At 46.0% G+C, this 17,058-nt stretch overlaps 1 protein-coding gene across 1 annotated transcript in view; it reads right to left on the bottom strand.

Annotated features, from left to right (window-relative positions):
* LOC144153675 (complement factor B-like) overlaps positions 1-17,058 on the bottom strand; it is a 142,940-nt gene that overhangs the window by 107,700 nt on the left and 18,182 nt on the right. The window contains exon 3 of the mRNA XM_077685334.1: positions 8,224-8,454. Within this exon, the coding sequence (XP_077541460.1) occupies positions 8,224-8,454 (231 nt within the window). The remainder of the gene's footprint in view (positions 1-8,223; positions 8,455-17,058) is intronic.

The raw sequence follows: 17,058 nt of genomic DNA on the forward strand, positions 1-17,058 counted from the left end.
TTTCCAAAAATTCTAGAGGAAGAATTGGAGTCGAATAGCACAAAATAGACGTGGCTGCAAATATTTTGGAGAGGCAGTCCTCCTGCAGCGGACACAACCAGCCTAGTGATGGTGAAATAAGAAAGGAAGCTTTACTAGCCGCTCCTCCAGGATTTTTGGGGGCTGCTGCTGTGGTCGTCTGGCTGGAGCCTTTGGTTGGTTTCACAACACAACCAGTCCGCTCTGGCCTCCGAGTATCGCGTCTTCGACGCCGAGCTAACTAACGTTTTAGAGACGCTTCCTATTATCTAGCACTTTACGCGGTGGATGCTATCCGGTATAGGCGCCACGCTAACTTTGGCGTGGGGGGAGGGGGGGGGGTGGAGGCTAGGGTGACGAGCTTAGCATAGGCGAGTGGATATAGCTTTTGCCATTCCGTACGTAAGTCCGACAGCAACGCAAACTCAAAATGAAGACTTCTTCGTGTACAATACATTCAGTATGCACAGCGGGCTGTAATGTCTGGTTGACTACATTCGTGACAAGACAACACCGTGGATTGGAGAGAGAGAGAGAGAGAGAGAGAGAGAGAGAGAGAGAGAGAGAGAGAGAGTGAGAGAAAGTTTTGTAATGTTGACTGCCAAGGCCAATCGTACAAGCACCAGGATTTACTACGCTAAATGGGGATGAATACAGTGCTGAGGCAGCATTGAGAGGGCAAACAACAACATCAAAAATATTATACAAGAAAATTTCGGAAGCAAAGTTCTGAGAGAAACAAAACGTGAAAACGGCACTCGTAAGGTAAATGCTGAATCAAAACAAATGTTGTATCACAGAACACGGCTACATTGAATAAAGGCGTACAGGTTTCCCTTTGCACGTCGTAATTCCCCTATCCTTTGGAATCTCAATTTTTAACATATTTCCGCAACGCCCACGTCACCTTTGGAACAAGCTTAATAGCATTGTGTGGCACAGTAAACAATTTACATTTGTTGTCTTAAAAACGGTTGTGGCACTGACAGTACCGAACGAAACCCCCAAAAACAAGAAAATAAAGCAGTGCCGGCGGAAAAATAAATCAAGCCTGCACGAAACCAAGAAGAATACTGTCAATCAGTTGATCAGTTGATCGCCTGCTCATGAATGGCAAAACATACATGTACGACAAAGTGACTGATACCGTTGTCTTGTTACAAAGATAGCTAGGTATCAGCACGTGTCCAGGGACAAGATCTCAGCAGAAATCACCCATATCTGGGTCATCATTGACAGCATCATTTGCAAATATTCGCAGCATTCTTCCTAAGCGTGACTTAATCTCTTCTCTACTTGATGATATCCAATCTGATATTCTTGTTCTCACCGAAACATGGCTTAACCCTGACGTAACCAACGATGAAATTCTACCGCATACCCATTCCTATACTATTTATCGCAAAGATAGAAGTGGAAAAAGAGGTGGTGGCGTTCTTTTAGCCATTAAGAAATCCTTACCATCCTTTATCATCGACACTAATTCATCCCTCGAAATTGTGTGGGTGGCTGTAATAATTAATACAACCAAACTTCTACTAGGTGCTTGCTACCGTCCACCTGATGCCAGTTCCTCATTCATCGCCGATCTACGCAACAGCTTAAACACGGCTGTTAATCTTTGTCCAACGCATTCTATCCACTTATTTTGAGATTTCAACTTTCCGCTCATAAATTGGGATAACTTATCATCCACGTGCCGAAGTTCAATTGAATTTATAAATCTCACTCTCGATTTTAACCTGTTTAAGGTTATTCACGAACGTACCCGTGGTAATAACATTCTCGACCTTTTACTCACCTCTGCACCTGAAACAATCGGACCCGTTGCGCACATAAGCGGCTTTAGTGACCACGATTTACTTCAAATAGCCATCAATGTTCAATTACCTTTTACGGGCGTCTCAAAGAAAATAATACGCGATTATAATAAAGCTAACATCTCGAAAATAAATGAGGAACTTGAAACATTCTTTAAAGATACGCTGCTCCCTTCTTTTAATAATTGCTCTGTTGAAGATAACTGGATTTGTTTTAAGACTAAAATATCGGACCTAATTAAAACCAATATATCCTGTTGATATCGATAACTAACGACAAATCCAATCCTTGGTTCACTCATGCGCTGCGCAAGCTTAGGAACAAAAAGAAACGTCTTTACAGTGCAGCTAAACGTATCAACAGTGCTCCTGCATGGGAGAGGTATAAGCTGTGTTTAAAAACCTACTGTTCTACCCTAACTGAAGCTAAAAATAAATACTTTTCAAAAGATTCACCTTCTCTTCTACGAACGAATACGAAAAAGTTCTGACAAGTCATATCCCCTGACCGCGACTCAAATCGGATATCTTTACATAGTGACACCAACGCCCCCCTTTCCGATAATTATTGTGCCTCTGCATTTAACGCATTTTTTTCATCGGTTTTCACTCGAGAGTATCATACTAATTTACCTGACGTCGATGAATATGAGTGGCAGTACATGCAAAGTATTGAAGTCACAGAAGAGGGTATTGCATGCCTCATCAATAATCTGAAGTTATCCACTTCTTCTGGTGTAGATAATATTAGTTCCAAAATACTAAAAAATACCATATCCGTTTCTAGTAAAATTATTTGTCTAATATTTAAGCAGTCGTTATCCTCTGGGCAGCTGCCCAGTGACTGGAAAATAGGTAAAGTGGTGCCCTTATTTAAATCTGGTAACAGAAACAGCCCGGAAAATTACCGCCCCATTTCATTAACCTGCATTTGCTGCAAGCTTATCGAGCATATATTAGCATCCCATGTTTACAATCACCTAGAGTCGATCATTTCTTTTTACATAATCAACATGGTTTCAGAAAAAGCTTATCATGCGAAACACGGTTACTTGAATGCACGACTGACCTGCACTTTAACATGAACAATAACCTACAGACCGACTGCATATTTCTCGACTTCTCCAAAGCTTTTGATCGTGTTGCCCATTGTCGCCTTATTGCAAAATTAACCGCTCTTCACCTCGACTCCTTCACGCTATCATGGCTTCGAAATTTTCTTTCCAATCGTCAACAGTTCACAGTAGTTAACAATATTGCTTCATCTCCGACTTACGTTACATCAGGTATGCCCCAGGGCAGCGTCCTGGGCCCATTGCTCTTCCTTATATACATTAACGATTTGCCACAAAATATTTCCTATCGTATTCGCGTCTTTGCTGACGATTGCATTATTTACAGACCAATTAACTATACTGATGACCACCTAGTGCTTCAAACCGATCTCAGCCTAATTTGTCAATGGTGTAACACTTGGCTAATGTCTCTAAATGTGTCAAAATGTCAGGTAATTGCTTTTAGCCGTAAGCGCGACAACTCACATTTTTCCTACACTATCAATAACAATGAACTGTTGCATATCATTCCCTATAAATATTTAGGCGTTTATCTAACCGAAAACCTCTCATGGTCATCCCATGTTACCGCCATATGTGCCAAAGCATCGAAGACATTAGGCTACTTACGTCGTAATCTTAGTAATTCGCCTTCGAGTATTCGTAAATTGGCCTATCAGAAATTTGTTCGCCCACAACTCGAGTACGCATCATCTATTTGGTCCCCGCATCCTAACTATCTAATCGACATGATCGAATCGGTCCAAAATAGAGCCGCCCGTTTCATCTCCCGTGATCACAGCCACCATTCCAGCGTAACTAAAATAAAGCTTGATCTTTCCCTACAGCCTCTAGTTCTTCGCCGCGATATCGCCCTTTTATCATTGTTCCACAAATATGTTTATAACTGCACTCGTTTCACATTACCGACCCAAATAGCATCAAACACGTCCCGAAGATTAAATAATCAATTAAGTTTTTCCCGTATCTATGGTTGCACACATGCGTTTAACTTTTCTGCGCTTCCTGTGGCCATTCGCTTATGGAATAGCCTTCCTGATAGCATTGCTGCTGAAAATAATCAGGAAAAATTTCGTCAACTTCTACACGAGCACTTGCAGAGCAGCACATATAATTAGGCATCATCTTGTTTCCTTCACTGGGCAAGGGGTTGAATCGCTCGGGTTTTTCAATCTAATCTATTTTTTCCCCTTGCCTTCAGCTTTTTTCTATGCGTCTCAGGTGTACGCTATCTGTTGCAAATATGTTCATTCTTTTTTCGCATTTTCTTCCGCCAAAAGTTATTGTGAGATTTGTACCTTTCATTTGATGTGGTTTGTGTGCTTTGAACATTCTAGTACTTTTTGCGTTATTTCCCTGCAATGTACTTATCCGTTATTTACCTTGTTTTTCTCTGATTTTGCCTTGTGTGTTTGGTTCTTTACCATCTTTTCTGCCGAGTGTTGGCTGCTTGTACATTCTGTAATTTTCATGTAACCCCCCTTACTCAGTGCCCCCGGGCCTGTAAGGTATTTTAAATATATAAAAAAAAATCTCAGTTGAGAGCATTTTACTTCAAGCATTGGTACACAGTTGAGCAATTTTTACGATATTTACGCTTACTTTGGTACTTTACTGCGCAAAGTTCCCATTCGAAACAAGGGCCTTATGTTGCATGACACCGCAAGATTTCCATCCGACCGTACACAAAGTGTACACTAAGAGTTGCTATTGTAGAACTGTGTCACCGTGTCCTATAGTTGGTGCTCTTTCTGTGGCGCGCAACAGCGGATTCTGCTGCGATCGAGGAAGCCCTAAGTAAGATAAAATCACTTGGAGTATAACATGCAGTCGTTCTAACATTCTTTAAAGCAGCTCTACAAATTTTTATGCACGGGTTACTATCAGCAGAAATCGTCAATGCTCTTTACATCTTGTTCAGAAGCTCAAGAAAAATTAGGGAAGCGGAAATTTACGCGTAAGACTTGCCTGAAGCGAAGGTGTATGCAACCTTCACGACTATCACGAAAGTTTAAGTCCACGATTGCAGCCGAGTGCTTCTTATTCGCGGCCGCAACAATTTGTTCTCCATCATTGTTGCTACGAGTGTTAGATTTCATTTTTTGGACGTGATAGCAATTGGACACAATCTTTGTCACGTGTGACGTGCCTTTCTCACCTAAAATCAGCTATGACGTGTCTCTTTAGTTTAGGGCAAGTGTTGCCACGATTCAAGCAAACGCTGGAGTCTTTTTTTTTTTTTGCCAATGCTGGCCGATATCTCAAACTGGGTATGCTTCGCAGAACAGACGGGCGCCGCGGCGGCTGGGTAATCGTCCCGAGGTGCGCGCACACGAACACTAGGCAATTTCTTGGTTTTGTTTATTGCCGGGTGGTCGCCGCGGGACCCATGCTCACGTGCGCACGCTGGGCAATTTCTTGGTATTTGTAACTGCGGACATGGAGCATCACGATTTGCTAAACAGCTTCGCTGTTAAAACGGCCATAATGTTCTCTTTGACTGGCTTCCGTCCCACGTAAGCGTGCGAGGAAACGAAGCCTCCGATAATTTGGCCCGACAATCTCTTCCAGATACTCCATCCCTGAGACTGATTCCACACCACCCGCGCATGCTAAGGCAGATGATTATCGGCCATATCAGATACGTTTGAGCCCATGCTGCCAGCCTTGTATTACTAGAATAATGAAAAGAACAGAGATGTCGTTAGTGTTCAACGTCATTACTTTTTACTGATCGCCCCTGAGTTTAACGCGTGGTGTGTCTGGTGACGTCAGACATTTCTCATGGACTTTCCAGTGCATGCGATGCAGCGGTCGGCTTTACTTAAATAACTTCGATGAAGAGCTTGGCCGCATTCCTCCTTCGATCACATACTGTTCCAAAAAGACACTGGATCGCGAGGAGGGACATCTTATCCGAAACCCTTTGAAGGACACAAAGCTCTGTGACGTTTAGGGATTCGCTGCGAACAGTTTTAACAGGCGTTACTCGTTCGGAGCAATTGCGGGCGCTCCTCGCAAGGCTCGATAGGCCCGTTTGTTTGCAACTAAACTCAATTGAACTCTTGTGTGGTATTTGTTGACGAAAACCGGGTACCGAGCACCAGGCATTCGTAACTTCCTGAATTTATTGCCCTTCCTCTGGTGTTAACCGAACAATTTGGGTACCCCCTACCCTCCATTGCACATACTCCAGGTTTCTGCTGCAGGAGTTGTTCACTGGGACAAGCTTTTCTTTATAGCTGGCCTCTTTGTACCTGGAATCTCAGTTCCCAATTGTGTCATTCAAGTCACCACAAAGGGAAAACGTATCCCCATACATAACACAACAGCAGAATATATCCTGCTTTGTTGAGAGTCTACCACTATATCTGTGCTGGACACAGCGATCGCATGCAGAAAGCTTCTTCCCAGCCGAGCTAATGGAAGAGTGAAAGACGTGGATGGTTACAATTGTATTGAATCCGTTTTCACTGCTAACTCAAACCACTGGAAAGAAATTAGCCAAAGCTTCGATATCTGCTTGGTTGCGTTCTGTAAGCACTGTGAAGTAATACTCAGCAACTGCCTGCGTTACTGAATGCATGGTAAAAAAAACTTCCGCCCACCTCCCCGCGAGGGGAACCCTGTGTAGATGCGACGCATCGTGGGGTTCACTTGGTGTTTCCGTTGGATTGATTCTGATATTGCGTGAAACGTGTCGGGAACGCGTCTGATTATTATGTTTTATGATTATTATTATGTTTTATTTGCCAATCTTGGTCAATCTCTCTAAGTGGTATGATTGGGGCTTCGCTGTCGCAACGACCTTTACTACATCATTGTTGCTGTAAGTGGGAGCTTCTTTTCTTTTATTGCAAGTGTTAATCATTGCCCCATCATGCGTTGTATCAGTAGCTTCTTGACGTAGTTTGAATGAGTCAAGGATATAAGGCGCGTTCGTAGCATTAGATTCTGTGTCGGTTTTGTGGCGCAGTGGGAAGAGCACCATGTATCTCGCATTCCGCCCACAGGGTCGTGGGATCGAATCCGGGCGCCGCTAACTATTATTTTTTTATATAGTGTAGGGGGAGAGGTGTGGACGGGAGAGGGGCATCGGAGAGGAGAGGGGGTGAGCGGCGGAGAGCGCAGCTCGCGCGGCGAGGAGAATGGAGGAGGGGCGGAAGACAACGACGCAGCATGGACAAGGCGAGTGAAAGAGATGCAGTCGCATCTAACAACCAATGTGTACTCCGGTAATGACCTATGGGTTAGCACATTTGTGCTCCCTAAATGTAATAACCTCAGCCTATCGAACCATGCACACCATGGAAAGAAGTAAAGCTCACGGATGAAACCAGAGCCTCCTCAAATACGGAAACTTTCCTGTTTGTTAAATTTTAGCGTGTAGAATTGGAGTCGCGTGGTCCACGTAACGGGGAACACTAGCATCACGTGGTAGATGCAGAAAAAGCTGTTGGTACTGGTATATGGGAAACAGAAAAATCACCAATGGAAGGATAATAAATTCGACTGCAAAGTCTGTTCAGACAGTTTTGAGCAAGTGTGGTTACAAAGAAGGCACTAGTCCTGCGTAGGGCATAACAGGGATAAGCACGTTAACATTGCCATGAACCATGTCTTGGGTTTACTAATTTATGTTTTGTTTTTACCGCCCGGCCGCGCGGGGCTGTGTTATCTGTGTGCAAAGTGAAGCTCATGTGCCATTTATTATTTTGTATGCCGCCCTTGTTCTCTTTTGATAGAGAGAGTGTATTAAACTGACGTCACCAGCCTATAATATTCTTCTTTGAACTAGACTGTTCTCGATGTAGTTCGACGGTTCTAGAAACACTCTCGCCGAAAGACAAATAACCGCCGAGCCGACGCCGCTGTTCGGCGTTTTTCTCGTCGGTTTTCGTTGTTGTTCCTTTCGTTAGTAGTTATTTTTCTCGGGCTTCAAAAGCGTTGCAAAAGTTTATATTATAAAATTCCGCCTATTTTTCACTAATTTTTTTTAATATTTGTTTGTTTTTCGTAACCATGACGCTTAAAATGGTCAGTACAACCGTAGACTGATCAGTTGGTACAGCATGCAACCCATTGCAACAAACATTTAAGCTCTCATAAACCGCAACAACTTTTTTTCACAGGATGAAACATTTGTACACACGTTTATTCTTCTTAACAAATCTAAGTGAGGTAAATTGAACGAACCGTCGGAATACCTAGCGAAATAAACTCAACTTCAACTTCAACTTCATTTATAACCCATGCAAGCAAAAATGAAATTGAAGACAGGTGGTCGACTTGCAGTACGGTGTACTTACGGTGGCACTCTGGCCTATCCAAATTCTCTGCCTTGGGTTCTTCCTGGAGAGGCACCCAGGTATCATTTCCGTTCGGTGACGTGACGCACATCCACTGGGATGGTCCTTTCAGCCAGAAGTCGTCGTTGCAAAAGTAAGTAGCCAGGCGATCTTTCTGTGATCCAACGTATTCGCCGTTCTCGAGGTCCGGAGGCGGGACACTGCAGGGATCGTTTCCTGGAATGGCCCCCACTGCGCATGGAGTACGTGTGCAAAATATTTATTTTCCAACTTCTGTATCAACAAGTCAAAACCCTCGCGTTCAGAATTTATTCTTGTTGTGTGTAGCACGGGTTCAATTTTAAGAAAGCACAGGTTGCCTATACGGTAATGATGTTTTTTGCGAGGTTGCCTTGAGCATAAGGACAATTTTCAAAGTTACAACATTGCACCAGATTCGCTGAAAAATTGAAGAGACTGATGCTCGGCCCCCATATCTAGCTCTTAACATGGAGCGGGGGGGTCTCCCAAGGTAAAGCGCTGTGTCTCGGAAGTGATGCATTGGGGCGTTTCTAAGACCTGGGCCAGTCCACAACAGGTGTTCAACATCCGCTTCTCACGCAGTAAGTACACAGAAAGGCCAGCTGCCCGCAAACGGCAAGTGATAGTGGGCAGCCCAAGCATCAGTAACTACTGGGGTAAGGCCACCCCAACTCGAAGGCGACGCAGCAGGACGTCCTCCCAGCGAGCGAGCCCACTGGAGAGGTCAGTTCCACGCGGTGTAACTAGAGCACGAGTGGGGCTTTTCCTTTTCCGCCAGCAGTATTTATATGGTGGTTACTGGAAGCAGTGGCAGTGGCAAGGACGTTTAATGCGGGGCCAGCGGTTATACCTTGAATGTTAAGTTCGGATTAAAAGGCCACAGGAGCTTCATTTGTCCAACCCTTTTTTGGTGCTGCGCCCGCAATTGTATAGTTTCCTATTACCTCCAGTCCACAGTCTTATGCTATCAGTAAAACGCTGAAGAATACACAAAAAAAACGAATTTTCAGTCAACGTGAACGCTGTCGGAAATGCAGCGCACTGCTCGCCAGAGGTTCTGTACTGCTGTTGTCCGCTTATTGCTACCAGCCCTCACATGGTTCCCCTCCCTCTCTCGCTCATCTAGATCAGTTGAACGAAGGTTTTGTCCAATGCAACTCAAATTTCCCGCCTTCGCATCGCTCTCACGCTCCCTGTCTAGAACTGCACCAGCAGGAGTTCTGTTCTTGTTTGGCTTGCTTTCATCTGGAACGTACCGGAGCCGAATATGCAGCTTAGGCAGTTTTACGGAGCTTACTAGCAGTTTCGAACGCGTCGCTTTTTGTCTTCCCGGCAACCGTTTTCGCTGACTATAGCAACCACCCCAACGAGCATTCCTAGATTACTGGATGAAAGGGCTGCCGGTTGATTGCGTAAGTAAACGCACCTGCAGTTTTCATTGAAATAAATTGGCCGCGTATCTGCTCCTTTCGTTGCAAATGTCGACAAAAGACGATAGTCTTTGTAGACATTTGCCAAGGAAATGCCCCCCTTCGCTTTACCGCTCACCTCTCATGCTGTTCCTGTTCCGTCGCGCTCATCCCAAGGTAAACACACCAAAGGTTTGCTCAAGGCGATTTGAATTTACCGCGTTCCACTGCTACAGGCGGGGTTCCTCGATGCTAGCGCTGCAGTACGGTGGAGACGCGCGTGAATCGAGGCGGCCGACTTCAAAGTTTATAAAATCGCGTTGCCGTGCTCAACGTGCGTTTCAAGCAGAACGTAAAACCTAGCTAGTGGAACCTTTCTTTGCTGTTGCCGCGTTATTTCTCATATGCCTCCTGGAGGTGGCATGGGCAACAGCAGGCGGTTCGCGTTGTTTTGCAGTACATGTAGAATATCATTTGCTATCGAAAAACCGAGCGTCCAGAAATTTTTTATAAAGGAACACTGCAAATATCCCTTTTGTACAATTTCCTGTCTTATATTTGCGTAATGTCTTGTTCTTGTTCAACAAAGTTGGCAATTATGAACATATAAACCGGGCTTATACGTTTACTGTTGGCTGTGAGTATATAAGACTATTGCGCAGTAAGCATTTTACTTTGACCGGGTGGCTGAATCGAGTTACAGACAGACAGACGGGCAGACAGACAGACAGACAGGCAGACAGACATACAGATAGACCAAAATTTCGGGGTTTAAGTAGCCAAAGAAAGACTATCGTCTTTAAAATAATGGGAACACGCATAATAAGTGCCAGCTGTTGAGGAATTTCTAATGGTTATGGCAATATAAACCGCTTATTCAAGTATGCTGTTAAATCTTGCCCGGAAGGATGAATCCAGGGACACGATCCTAACCCCCACAGATCCTATAAGTGTGCCGCGTGCCGGTGAGGTAAATGTTTTGTAGCGTAAGCTACTCTGGCCGAGGTTGAGCAGTTTTGCGTGGACCATGAAGGGCCCTGCTGCGCAAGCGCAAAAAGCCTTGGATTGGATTAGATTGGATTGGAATAAATTGGATTGCATTGGATTGAATTGCAAATCCACTCCTATTGGATTACGGGTTTATAGAGAATTGGGTCTGCACATTCGCCGGTCAGCGCATTCCAGAGGAGTGACGTCATAGCCGCGACATACGATACGCCCTGGCGCCGGCGGGTGCCCAGCTGTGCGCCTCCGTTGCGCAGTAGCCAAGTGTGACACTGCGCAGGAGCCGCTTGATAGCCGTTTCGCGTGGTTCCTGGAGAGCCGTGCTGCGCGTGCACGAGGAGCAGTGACTAGACTGAACCGCACTGGAGTGGACTGATTTGGTTTAGACTGGAGTGTGGTGTACTGGACTGGATTGGATCGGATTCGAAATCGTTTCAGCACCAGTAAGCGTGATAATGAGCTAATCCTAAACAACCATGAAACATAAGAATAACCAGCGGAACCTTAGCTCACGCTACGTACATCCTGGCAGAGCTGAGATAAGCCGGTGCTAATTTTTTTCATCCTTAGCACTTACCCGACACCTATTTGACTTCGCGTCCAAGGCAGGCACTTCAGCTTGCTTTCTATCGGTTGATGAGGCGAAAGTCTCCCAGAGACCGAAGCACTGTTACGTGCTCGGTGTCTTCGGTCTCCACGGCTTCCCGTAAGAATTTTTACCTTGGATTAGGCTGCCTTACTCGAACGTGACTGCTCGGTTACTTGTTAATGGCCGCCTCAGTGAGCGCTTCACAGTTACGTTCGGGATCAGGCAGGGTTGTCCCTGGTCCCCTTCCCTGTTTGCCCGATGCCTGGACCCCCTTCGGCGTCGCGTGGCAGCGTGCCCTTCCATCTGCGGCTTCATGCTCCAAGTCCAAATTAAAGTTTCTGCATATGCGGCTGATGTGTCCCGTTTTCTTCGGGATAAGCACAGCTACCGAGCGTTTCAACGCCTTTTTTGGAGTATGGTGAGCTGTCTGGATCTCGACTGCCACAAGGGCAAAAGCAGAGCGCTGCGGTTTGTGTCCCTTGTTGCTGACCTTGCAGGAGTCCTAAAACGAGTGAGGTAAGTCACGGTGCTAGGCATAATTTTTCACGCCTCTGAAGTTGTCCGTGAGACGCGAAAGGGTCTATTGGTCACGGCCGACAAACGCATCGCCATAGCTTCAACTTTTGGACTTTCTCTATCCGAGAGGAGCTGTAATATTAGGTCGCCATTTCAGCTGCACTCTTTGTGGTGAGTGTGGCTCGGCCCCATTGGAACATTGAGCGTCGGCTGGCTACGAAATTCAGTGCGCTTTTATGGGCTGGCAAGACCGAGTAAGTTTCGCGTGCTTTACTGCGTCTGCCCCTTTGTGTGGAAGGCTTTAGCTTGGCATATGTGAACGCGATGTCAAGTGTTTTAGCGTTGCGCGGTGTGTTGGAACTGGTAGATAACGAAGAATACCAGAGGGAGGGCCTGTATCACAGCTTTTTGGATAGTGCTCGCTCATTGTTTTATGGTGATCCAATTACCGGGCCTACTGCCGTGCAGCCGGCGGATTGCTATTGGGGCGTCACTAGAACCCTTCGAGGGTTTCAGTCAAGCAACGCATATTTGGATATTAAAACATCTGCAAATGCGACATGCGAGAAATTGTCTACTGGACAGTTGGATGAGCGCCAAAAAGAGAAGTCTCGCAGGGCCTCCTGGCGACAGTTAACGCCGGCGGTGCTTCCTGTAGACGTTCGCGATTTTAGGTGGCTGCCTGGCTGGAGAGCCTTGCTGACGTGACCGCCTTGCCGCATTTGGTGTGGTTCGCTCTGCCCGGTGCGCGGAATGTGGATGCACCGAAACAGCAGAGCATGCTCTTTTTTGTGCAGTGTTGCTGTCACATTCTTAATTTTACTTAGGAGAATGAGCCTAGGCTGAAAGCCCACCCAACATTCAGAGATTCGTTCGCCGGCTTTCTGCTGTGTGTGGGTGCCTTTCTTGTTTGGCGCCAGCGAGGCGTAAAACCCTTCCAGGCACGACCGCATCGCGTGATGTTGTGGCGCGTTCCTAAAACGACAATAGAGCACTTGCAGCATGAACTGGTCGCTCTAGGGGAAGACTATTTCCTACTGGGTTGGTAGAACTGAACGGTGCCGTTGGCGACCTTGCCAACGGCACCGTGCAATAGTGTGTAGTCCTTAATTAAAGTGTAACACTTGCATCTTGTCTAGGGAAGGGAATCGGATGTTTAGAGACCAAGGAGCTGTTCATGCAGCCTGGCTGAGCGTGCCTCTATGTACAGAGTAGAGGGTAGAACTGATGTGTGAGCACTGTAGTGGCTTTTATGGTGACGCCCACACGTGAACTTTTGTGTGTAGATCTTGTGCCGTGGACATCACTGTCAATAGCCTTTGGTGCGGTGGGCTTCGTCTTTTTGTGAACATTTGTGCTGACCCCTTTGTTTCCTGAGTCTTACATTGTTTTTATCTTGTGTTTTGTCGACCCGTGCAGTGGCTAACTACAGCGGGTTCTTGCTGTGAAAAGAAATAGTAAATTGTTTTAAGCGGGTATGCGTACAGGGTGAAGCCCAAGGTGTAACATAGAAGTTTGGATGGACAGTCTTGACGACTAGAGCTGTTCTTAGGAAATGGGTCACAACACCAGCAGATACGTACGTATATTGCAATCACAGAGAGTGAGCCGGAAATGCTCTGATCCCTTGTACAGTGGCTAAAACGTTCTGGCTCTTAGTGGGTAGGCCACATAGGCACCTCAATGTCTGGTAGTTCTAAAGGGAAGGAGGTGTCCGAGAAGGCCGTTATCAGTACTTATTATAATAGCTGGTTTTTATGCACTATGAATAACCAGGTACATTGCCATCAATACACACGTCTACGGTGCAACCATTGGAACTTGCTGATTTAAGCGCACACGACGTAATAGAAAATCTAAAAGCAGAGCTCTTTTTTTAGGGGGAGGAAGAGTTATTGCGAAAATGTTCTTGACCCTTTATTGAGGTGCAAAATGGGCCAATGCACCTAACGTGCCCACAAATATACGGCTGGCGCGTTATAGCAACGTATGTTGTCAGCTGATGTGGTGATGGGTGGTGCTTACTTGTAAATGGTGCGGGTGCCTGGGGAGGTAAAGGCCCCCCCCCCCCACTAGCTGCCCTGATTGTGCAAAGTGTTTATGTTCACGAATGTACGTCACTTGTACTTGGCTTACAGGTGCCAACGGCAATTTCCTCTTCGTTTTCTGAATGGCGTTTATCCTTTCTTTTATCAACAAGCCATGATGTTTGAAATCAAACAGATGGGCCATGTATGTGTGCGCGGTAGAGCTGGCATCACGAACACCTTGTAGTTGTGTATGTCACAAAGGAAAAATAAATATTCCTTTGTATTTTTTCGAAGACTGCTTAGACGCGTGACGCCGTGTTGCCCGGTATGGGTGCGTGACTCCGCGCAATACTGTGACAGCGGACCGTGACAGTGGACGTGCTATTATAACAAGGTGGGTTCTTAAAGTTCTCTGCACTTAAAGCACCATGTCTCCCTACAAACTACTCCAGTGACACTACGACAGCTAGAAAGACCTCTGAGAACTATCTCGGTGAGTAGTATTGAAGTTTGCATCTACTTAAAGGTAGGTAAAAATCTTGTATGGCGAATCTCTATGTGCTTAAGCGAACTCCCGTCCTCGCCCAGTGAGGCTTTCCGAAGGAACCAGAGAGCACGCCCGAAAACAAAAGAAACCTAGTTGGAGGGCAGTTATAAGGCAGAGGAGGGGGAATATCTGTGTCTTTCACCTCGGAATAACTCGTGTTCGGGACATACACACACTATCGCAGTAAGGAGCACACGAGCGAAGTGTGAGGAAGGTCACAGGAAAGGGGCGTTCTGGTTCTTTCGCCGCCTGGGCTCTATGTAGCGAACCCTCCGCACGCGTCAAGAGTGAGGGAGCAAAGGGAGATTGAACGTCGCGTATAAAAAAACCACGGAAAAAACAGAGAACGGACTGCGCACGCCATCGCTGTGCAGCCAACGCTCTTGAAGATTGTGACTGCGGCGCTCAGCGTAAACGTCAGCTTGGGATATACCACGCAGCCCGTCTACTTATGGAAGCTTTGCGAAGCCGCATGAGAGATATTTAAAATATACATTGTAGTAAACCCAAACCAAACGTGTTTCCATCTCCAAAGTGACACGCAATTGCGTAGCACAATTCAGAAACGCTGTATAATGCCCCCGTAAAAAACATCACATATACACAATGGCTACCCATATTTAGCTTCGCTGGTAGATCATCTCCGATGGCTGTAACAGCTCTAAATTAGTTGTTTCATGACCAGAAAAGTGCAGACGCCAAAAACGTTTCCCATTTCTTATCTCGGTCCTGGTTTGCCAGTGTGTCATCAGCGCTTGATTACAACTTCGGAAGCGAATAGCAGCCGCACTTCGAGGAAGAAAATATGAATGTAACGTACTAGTTGTTCCTCGGAATTGAATGGGAATAGAAACAGCACTGGTTTATTGGAGTAACTGTTTCGATATTTCACAACGACATACGAATAAGAAGACAATAGCCTTTCAAAGATGTACGATAGCCTTTTAAAGATATTCCAATCAAAATTGTACCAGCCCAGTCCAACGCCTTGGTTTATCAAGCATGGTCTGCCAACTTTTAAAGCAAACGTTTCTACCTTCACCAGCCAAAGGTTCTTGCGTGGCGTGCGGAACAACAAACTCCCAACGCAGCGGAGGCGGCGGCAGGGAGGTAGGAGGAGGGTTTCGCTCACGGAGCACACTGTAGATGGCGGGGCGACATAACCTAGCGTTCCCCGGGCGGAAGTGCCTGGTCGCCGGCGGCGGCTTAGCCCTCATTCAAACAGCCATTTTTCATACCACCACGTCACCGTCGCGTCACCGTCTTCCGTCATGGGCGACGGATTTTCGGGCGATTTCTCGGAGAAAACGGTGCGACGGCGACAGGAGGCCATGCTCTACGTTTTTATCCCGTCAACGTCACGGCACCATGCCCCTCGGTAAACCAGCTCATCAGAAAACAAATTTTTATGGCTCAGTTTACCGAAAAGTGAGCACAAGCCACTTTTTTTACTTTTAATATTAAGCACGTTCAACTCCAGGCTAAATTCATCACTAGGCAGACGACCCGGTACTCTGACGGAGAACTCCAGTACGAACGCTGCTCCGGTTACGTCTCCGTCGCGGTTTCTTCACGTGACGGTGCTGTGACGAAGAAGGTAAAGGCTGTGTGAATGAGGGCTTAGTCGTAAGCTCTAGCGAAGGTTGTTTGGGGCATGTTTGTTCCAGCTTCATGTTCATTGCGCGCTGCGTTCGCACGGCTTGACTTAATTGTTTGACAGCCCCTCAATGGCATAACCCGCACCCGACGTAGTTAAATGGTCGTACAGCAAACATACGTTAAGAATTCATTTGCAGGGCAGGAAAACAAAATGTACAAACCATATACAGTCATGTGGCCGCTAGAGAAACGCTACCTTTTCCGCACTCCTTGCCGTGAATGGCACTCTGTTTTCTAAATTGCTGAATACCAATTCCGATGTGTTTTAAGAGGTATTACAAAAGGTGAAAGTACCAACTGGTTCTGACAAATAGCAATTATAAAAGTTCGCTCAGCTTTCTGGCAATTCTCAAACTTACTAAATAATTTAAATCGCTATAAATTGGAATCACGAAGCTGACATTCCGAATTGTTTCGGTGTCGGCGCTTGTGTCGCGCTGTGCTGGACCGCCAAGCTAGCACACCAGGAAGGCTAGGTTCCGCTGTCTCACCCTTCGAAAGATGCTCCTCTCAATTTTCTTTTTCCAGACTCACGGCTGGGCTAACCCGGCGGCGTCCGCTGCTCTAGCCTGGCCGTCGCCGACGTTGCTGCTGCGTTGGGGACGCCGCACCCGCGAATTCCTGGTAATGGCTTTCAGAATCTCTGGTTTCCCTCTTTGTAGAGCCACGTGTGGGAATTCAAGTGACCTCACATGGGCAAGTGCAAACGTGCCGATTTTTCATCATACAGCGGAAATATTTCGCCAGTACCATAAAATCAAAGCAAGTAATTTTTATGACAACAATTTAGCCCGTTCATTCTGCCTACGAGTGAAGAATAATGATCCATATTTGGCTGGCCTAACTGAGTTAAAGAAGAAAACGGGATTGTATGCTACACGCTTTATCGAGAGATTCAATCACTGCTTTTTGCCCTTTTACACCAACTCAAACAATTTGAAATGCAAAACATTCATATTGCTATTTGGTAACGAAAATGTTTTCACGATTTGTTTCCTTGATGCGCTCTCATATTTGGATTCTTTTGTTCCTGAGCTGATGTCCGCAACTAGAAAAGAC

Source organism: Haemaphysalis longicornis, unplaced genomic scaffold (assembly GCF_048455015.1).
Source record: "Haemaphysalis longicornis isolate Haplotype H1 unplaced genomic scaffold, Haemaphysalis longicornis Haplotype H1 scaffold_9, whole genome shotgun sequence".
Taxonomy (NCBI): domain Eukaryota; kingdom Metazoa; phylum Arthropoda; class Arachnida; order Ixodida; family Ixodidae; genus Haemaphysalis; species Haemaphysalis longicornis.